Here is a 7,944-nt window from a genome sequence, read left to right as displayed (position 1 = left end):
AGGGGCCCCTCCAGAAACCTCTTATAGGGAACGGCAGTTCAAATGAGCTTTTGCTGTAGGCCGTTTCAGAAGCTGAAAATCGCACCAGCCGATGCAGTGAACGGTCAGGAGCATGCAAAATTCGTTTGGGCCGACGGGGCGACCGGAGTCAAATCTATGACTGTATTTTCGAAATTTGCATCTTTACCTCAGAGATCCATGCACCACCACAGTTGAAAGGCTTCACCATTCGTTTTTTTCAAGCCTGCCGTTATTAGGCTGCCTCCATTGAAATCCTCCACCGTTAAGCGAAGAAGTCGCTTGGCCTCTGCGACAACGCAATTCAACTCGATTATGGGCGGAAGCAATCCTGGTCGACGTCGATTTGCTGTAGAAAATAAACCTGTCCTTTGTTGGAGGATCTCCTCAAAAAAATGGAGCAACTTCCGTTGACTGGTGGAGAATCCGAAGGCAAATGCGACTGCCTCCCAGTCAGTGGCCGCGCGAGTGATGTAGCTGCCGCGTCCATGTTGATGATCAAGCAGTCTCTGCTCGAAGTCGACGGTTTGTCCCACGTACACGTCGGCTGCAACTCTTGAAACGATTACGTAACACACAGGCGTGTGGGGGGCAGGTGCTGTCAGGCAGTACTTGTAGGGGTGGATCTCATCCTGCCAGATGCCTGTCGGATTCAAACGGTCCCGGTTCAGCATGAGTTGCTGCACGTAATCGTCAAACTGTGTCTTCTTCCCAGTTAGTGTCGCCACATATCGAATAAACTGGGCCTCCAGAGCATCAGCAGATCTTCCGCGTAGAACTATGTAGACGTTTTTTAGGCTGGTTGTTCTGGAAATTAGAGAGATGAGCAGGTTCTTTTGCCACAGCGCGTACATTTTCTCCTCCGTTGAGTCGTCGAAAGGAAAGGTCATTGCTAGACGTTGGATTTCACAGCCCTGATAACGGTGCACCGTGCCGCATTGTGCAAGTCGAATGGGGAATTGTCTTCTTCGTACGACAGTTCCATTCCCCAGCCGGACGTCAAACGACCAGATTCTGGTGACGGTGACGTCATCAACGGTGGGCTGAGGAACGTTGTCCGGTTGGAGCAGTTGATTCAAGTTCTCACCAGGACGGTGCATGAACAACCTGATTTCATCCTGTGAGATGGCAGTTATTGTCGCAAACCTGCCGTGAAGAAGACCTTTGGTTACGTCGAGGTTCTGCGTGACTTCGATGAGAGCTCCTGTGTAGACAAACAGATGTTCTGGGGTTTGCAACAGACGGTTGAGTTGCGGTATCGCGCTCTTCGCAGCAATTTTCCAGGTGAATTCTCTGTAGCACTCATCCGAGCTGGGGAAATCCCAAGTCTTGCCATGGCGGGGTCTCAACTCCTCAGTTAATTTGTTTACCGCGGCTGTTTTGCCGAAAAGGATTGGAGTGCCCGGTGGGAGATCGCTGAACGTTGGAGTGAACGAACAACCTCTCCAAAGATCAACTGCTATCTGCGCACAAACGTTCGCATTGCTCGTGTCTCCGCGCAACCGTTGGAGCAGGTCTGTCAGGTTGGAGTCGTTGCGTGAACGGGCCATTTCATGCATCAGATAGTTGGCTGCCGTATAGAGAATGAATGGAGCATCAAGAATGGAGTATCTGCTCTCCAACGTAGCCTGCATGTTATCCCCTGACATGAAGACCAAGATCCCGCCAAACGACTCATGGGTGTCTTTCACAAACTCCAGAATCGTCTTAACTGCAAGTACGTTTTCTGCAGGCATGGCGAAGGCTTCTTCAAATATTACCATGTCCACGTTGAGCAAAAAATTCCGAATGTGGGCGCTGAGCGGACGGTTCAGGGTGTTGACTGCAGATGACGCAAGCGAATGTGGCGTAGCGCGTTTGGCCTTCTCCACTGGCATGGGAAAAATTTTATGCAAATGCTGGCCACCGATGGACGCTGCGCGAATCGTAGAGCCGGTCAGAAGGAGCACGTTGAGACCCTTCGTCTAAAGGACCAACAGAACTCACCTGGGATAGCGCAAAGGCTGCACAGAACCGTTGTACCACTGTCTTCCCACAACCTGGAGGGCCCAAGACGTTAAATATCTTTGTGCCGTTGAACGTCGACTGAAGCCTTGTGACGCCATCCACATTTTGTCGTTTAGACTCCACGGTGTGTCGGATAGCATCCTGTACTTCTTGCAAAATTTGTTTCTGATCGCGAAGTAGTCTTTCCATGAGCCTGCCGTCAGCATAGTAAACTGAGGTGATCACGGGTTCGAAGGAGACGGGCTCGCGGTGCATACTGTTCTGTTGATCAAGTATGCCAGCTGCGGGAAAATCTGGCACTTGTAGACGCAGATCAGCGATCAGAGGCTCCAGAATGCTCCGTGACAACTGTTCTGTTCTCAAAGCAACCGCATCCAGGATCTCGCCTGGAGTTGTTGCTATGTTCAAGCTCGGCACCTCATCACGAATGATAACGCTGATCAAAATTCTCTCAGCGGCTTGTAAGAATATCTCAAATGTGGACCTGCTGCACCCAAAGAACATCAACTCCGTGGAAACGAAGCGTTCGAGGAGATTGTAAACGTCAGCAAACGTATGTCCTTGAATCAGTTTCGCGCGTTCCAGAAGAGATCGCAAGCCACTCTTTGAAGAGCACAACACCTCCTTCTCAGTCTCGAAATCGCCGCCAACAAGTGTCATATGACACAGCCATTTCACTGGATCTTTTGGTGGTACAAATGACGGGACTACCACGACGAAAGCGGTAGTGAGATCCCAAAGGGTGGGAGACGGTTCCATCTGACCACAGAAAATGGAGTGCAAGTAGTGAAGGAACGGGTGATCAGGCTGCAGTCTGCAACCAACGAACAGAAAAAGACGCTGACGTTCTCGGAACACGAGTTTCGCCTGGCAGTGAAATCCGTCGACGAAACCTGTTGACAATGGTGAGTCGAATACGCGATCGACGTAGGGCTTGACCGAATCGCATACCTTTCCGACTCGAACGAACTGATAGTACAGAAGTGGATTGCAGAGGCAGAGAAGCCACGGATGACGAACACCAAAGCTCTGTATTTTGTCTTTGGAACCTGGCGAAAGGACATGCTCCATGATGACATCCTTCTGGGCGGGAGTCATCCGGTTGTGAACTGGTGCCGTATCGTCTCCTTCGAACTCCGCCTCGAGACGCGTTGCGAACCACACAGCTTTAACAACTTCAACGTTGTCATTGTCAGCGAATTTCAGTTCCTCCTTCAATTCAGCAAGTTCTTCAGAGTTCAGAGAGCTTTGAAGCCTCCTCAAAAGCCTCATCTTCTTTGCTGTGTAGCGGTAGCGACAGTCTTGGGGGACGGTGGGCAATTCCACGAACTCAGCGTTGCATAGGACGTAGGGCAATTGATGCAGACCCCAGAGCATGTCAGTCCGACAGATCAAATTGCATTGAATTCCTTTTAGCTTCTTACTCCGCGCATCAAGGAACTTTCGCACGCCACTGATCTTGATGTTTTTCATTCCGTCAGTTTCCACTGTAGCTTCATCTGCGTCAGGCCGCCTGAATGAGAGATTCAGCGATGCTCTTTCCTCTTCGTAGGCCACATAGTTTGCCGCGTAGCTTCTAACCCACCGGCGTCCATCCGTCCTTTTCAAGTTTTGTTGTGAGCGCGTGAAAATGAAAGCCTGTCCGTTGAAAGGATTAACGGCCACTCTGCCGTCGTCAATGGGGTAGCTCCACTTCCCACCCTTCAAGTACTCATCCATGTTCAAGACATCGCCATCATCTCCGAGAATTGTCAGTCCCAACTTTGATAAGATGCGAATTGTGTCATCAGAGAATGTTGGGAACTTTGGTTCAAACGTGTAGTCGACAGACGTGCGGTTCGGTCGAAACGACATATTATGCCACTGTCGGTCTCCTTGTGGCATCTAAACTTGCCATCAGCGCAGTTGTGGACCTGCATGGTGTGCGCTCTCTTTATCCAGCTGATCAATTCGCTGGGCTTGATCTGCTCGGTCAGCACAGACATATGAAAGACCGTTTTCAGGCTACACGTTGTTCGGTTGTAGAAGGCTGGGGATACCAGGCGTTCCCCATTCGCTACTAACAGATGGATGTGAGGTAGATTGGCTGTCATTGTCTGAAAGTCGTACCTCCCCCAATGGGCCCGAACGTCTCCAAATACCTTATCCTGCCCGTAAAAGAGACATCTCAAGATCAACTGAGACACTTGATTCCACAGGATAACAGCGGGGCTGCACATGTGTTCAACCGGAAGGTTGTTGTCTGTCCAAAAATCCCACAGCTTCCGCATTCCAGGGGTTTCTCGCTGATTACACGTCAGGGTGTAAAAGTAAGAAAAATCATCCTCGCGACTCAACAGCTTTGTGAAAGCTAGCAGGCGACGGACATTTTTCCGAGCGTCGTTGTCGTCAAATGACAATCCGCTGCCATTCTCCGAAGCCCAATTGACGTGTTGCTGCGCCGCGTCAGACAATGGGTTCCGTTGTAGATGGAGCACGTCTCGCGAATCGTGTTGACGAAGATAAACATTGTAGAGAATGTCGAAAACCCATGACTGGTAAGATTCGTCGAATGCAGTCGGAAAGTCCCAAGACATCAACCGAGTCAACAGTGTGTCCTGAAGATCAGCCAGTCGAAAATCGTGGAGCAAATTCCCTGCCAAAGCTGTCACTGGTAGACCTCCAAAGACATCTCCTGTTTTCGTGGCCGACCAGAATATCGCAGGGAACAGCAGTCCCTCTAGATTCAACGTACTGGTGAACCCAGGCAAAGATGTGGCGATTGATGAGAGAATCCTTTTGGATTTCAAGTTGAGATTTGATCGAAATCTTCTTGTCAGAACGTGAGCGAAGTGATTTAAAAGAATGTGGCCGTCAATGTAGTCGGGAATTAGGACATGTTCGGCACGCAAGCAGGTCTCCTCGAGATCTGCCTCCTGATCAACGTCCGGATTGACTTGAAAGGCCTCTCTCACGTCACTGTCGTCCTCGATCCACACATCGAACTCATCAACGGCGCGATCATGTTCAAGGCACACCTCCAGAATGGGTGAGTCAGAGACCTCTTCAATCTCTTCATCTCCGACATGCCACAGAGCTTCCGAGTCAGACAAGAATGACGAATTCAGGTTACTTTCAGAAATCGCAACCTCCTCCAGGTCACACTGAGGAGCTGCAGCGGCATCCTTCTCATCTTGCTCCTGTTGCGTCTGGACACACGCAACGCAAATGCCGAAGAGACAAACATCACAAAACCACCGTGCTTTCCTTTTGCGCTCTCCGACGCTGCACCGCAACTCTGTGGTCCTCTCGAGAGGCAGAAGGATTGAATCATCTCTTGGACACCTTAGCAGCCCTCCAGAGAAAAGCTGGACATGCGACAGGTAGTTTTCATCATCTTCCACATCGTATATGACCATCCATATGACTGAATTCGCAGGCGTCGAACCCGACATCGCAGTATCTCCACGACGTTTGATGCCACTCGGCCTTCCCGTTACAGACCAAAAGCCTAATCCTGCAGCAGGACGCAACAGCATTTCCTTCACAACGGAGTGGGTTGGTTGGTCCACCAGAATGATGGTTGTGGCAACTGCACGTCGCATTGAGGTGACAGCGATCTGAAGCTTGACGTCTTTGAAGGATTTAAATGGGCGCTCGAATTCCCTGCAAATTATCTTGGCGCCGAGTTCCTGTCCATGTGGTGGCTTTGAGTCGTCACTCACGAGAGAGTAGGCCACAATGTCTGACAAAACTCCAAGAGATCGAAAGAAGAACATGACGCCATGTTGGTTGCATTCTGCCTCAAGTTGTCGCCTCAGCCCAATCTCTTTCGCCAATGCTGTGTCAGCTCTTTGTCGAAGTGGACTCATCAGGGCAGCCAAGACTGCTCTTAACGCAGAATATGCCTTCCACTTGTCCGAAAGTGCGACGTCGCGAAGAAGATGAGACGTAAATAGACATGGATACGCAATCCAACCGCACCAAAAGTTGGATCCGCGAACAAGAGGGATCCACGGAGGAGGCTCGCTGTACAACTGGTCATCAACTGAGAAGGATAAGCAGGAGATCAGTGAGGAACTCTCTTGCTGCATCCGAAAGCACTCATGAACAGCAGAAAGTGAAAAAGCTCTGGAGCCCAATCGAGGGATATCCGGTGCGGATTCTGTAACGGGCAGGTACCCTACGCACGAAAATAATGCTCGCAAATCAGGTCGACGATGGTAGACGATGTTGTCCATCACTGATTCTCCTCGCTCCATATTGCATCGACTCTTTAGACGCTTACGACTAATCGCAGTTGTAGAAAAACCGGTGGCATTCCCGTCCTGAAACATGTATTTGGTACAAAAAAAAAACAGACCTTACCATGAAGAGCATGTTCCAGGAATGAGAATTATACCGCTTTCGACCCGCAATGGCAAGTTTCGGGCATACGCTGGCCGCTGTGATGGTTACAGCGGGAGCAATGCATTTAGCGTCTGGCAGTCTAGGGGGTGGCATCAGCACGGGCTTCTGCTGCTTCATTCTGGGGCCATGTCGGGCGCAAAACAACAGCTGGGGCTCCTCATCGGCTTCCTGAATCCACACGGGAGCAAGCCGAATGGATTTGGAAGCGTTTTTGTACGGAAAGTATGATACGTCGGCCCAGGAGGTGTGGAAGACGCACTGTGCAGCAACAACATCTCGAAGTGTCACTGGGAAACCAAAGAAGGCGTGGAACGAACACAGGCCTACAGGACATTTCCCATTGGGCAGAGCAACCGCGTCACAAAGTCTCTCAATCGATGTCATAGAGTTCTGGGCGTGATCCGCGCGAAGTTGCCAAAGCCTTCTCGTGTAGTCAATTCCGTTGCAGTTTTCAATACTATATCGTATTCGGAACAGCGGAAAGGTCATCGCGATGGCTTGTGAAAATGCGCTCCACAACGCTCGTGCAAGTGAATTGTCGACAAGCAGAACAGCTGAGATTTCAGACCATCTTTGACATCCTCCTTGACTCGTCGACACACAGTTCTTGTTTTCCGCCATCACTCTGGTGCACCTGGGGCACAGTTCATCCACGCCCGCATCAGAAAGCAGTTCCAACACTTGACATTGGTGACGTTTGTGGCCCTTTTGCTTGCAGCAGCCGCAGGTATAACACTTCTCCTTGGACGGCATCGAGATAAATTGTACAGATAAAGAGAATCCTTTGAGAGTCATCTAATTATATCGACATGGAAATGAGGCTTATACTTGGGTCAGATTCAGCTCGGAGTCATGTCAGAAATCGGCTCTAAACCGCCTAGAATTAGGCCGCAACCTGGTTGGAATCAGTACTAGTATTCCCAGAATGAGAGCAGTATTCCCAGAGAAGGAGGTCAGCGAGAGTTCAGAAAGCTGTCAGAAAGATGTGCGAAAGATGTCAGGAACCGGTCAGACTCAGGAGAGAATTCACACCAGAATCACACCGGAATCACACTGGAATCACACCAGTGTGAATCACCGAATCACACTGATCCACCGTAATCAGGTGAGAATCAGTCGAGAATCAAGTCAGAATCAGGGCAGAATCAAGTCAGAATCAGGGCAGAATCAGGGCAGAATCAGGGTAGAATTAGGGCATAACTTATGTTCAGAATCATGTCAAAACGGTTAAATAACCAACCAGAATTGAGATCTAGTGTCTCAGTGATATTCCCTTCATTCACCAATGAAAAATCGGTCTTCGATATTTTCACATCAGAAAACATCTGTTCCATGTGAAGCGAAATTTGGAATTATTCGGGCGAGCCTCCCTGATTCGTACGTACCTCTTGCGCCAGAACACCCCACACGGCAATTCACAATCAGCAGAATGCAAGCATTCATGGAAGGTTCATTTCCGACGTTTTCTTGAGGGCATTTTGTGGGTGGGCTCGCCCACAAAAAGTGTCTCTTTTAGGAGACCAAAGTGGG

The 7,944-nt window shown here is 49.8% G+C and overlaps 1 protein-coding gene across 3 annotated transcripts; it reads right to left on the bottom strand.

The window, feature by feature from the left end:
• Positions 1–188: 188 nt before the first annotated feature.
• Positions 189–7,167, bottom strand: KVP17_000060 (uncharacterized protein; the record flags this gene model as incomplete). Of its 3 annotated transcripts, XM_068515636.1 has the most annotated exons (3): positions 189–1,976; positions 2,005–3,764; positions 3,788–5,423. In XM_068515636.1, 3 exons carry the CDS (start codon positions 5,421–5,423, stop codon positions 189–191), a joined length of 5,184 nt encoding a protein of 1,727 aa, XP_068379782.1. The 3 variants fall into 3 exon arrangements, with proteins under 3 accessions (XP_068379782.1, XP_068379783.1, XP_068379781.1); XM_068515637.1 differs by lacking the exon at positions 3,788–5,423 and having other exon boundaries at positions 2,005–3,744; XM_068515635.1 differs by lacking the exons at positions 189–1,976; positions 2,005–3,764 and adding an exon at positions 6,373–7,167 and having other exon boundaries at positions 3,777–6,332.
• Positions 7,168–7,944: the final 777 nt, after the last annotated feature.

Source organism: the organism of the source record quoted next (assembly GCF_019968985.1).
Source record: "MAG: Porospora cf. gigantea B chromosome Unknown PgB_NODE_1047_length_8332_cov_244.207, whole genome shotgun sequence".
Taxonomy (NCBI): domain Eukaryota; phylum Apicomplexa; class Conoidasida; order Eugregarinorida; family Porosporidae; genus Porospora; species Porospora cf. gigantea B.
The sequence above is the reverse complement of the archived record's forward strand: the minus strand, read 5'-3'. Positions and strand labels throughout refer to the sequence as shown.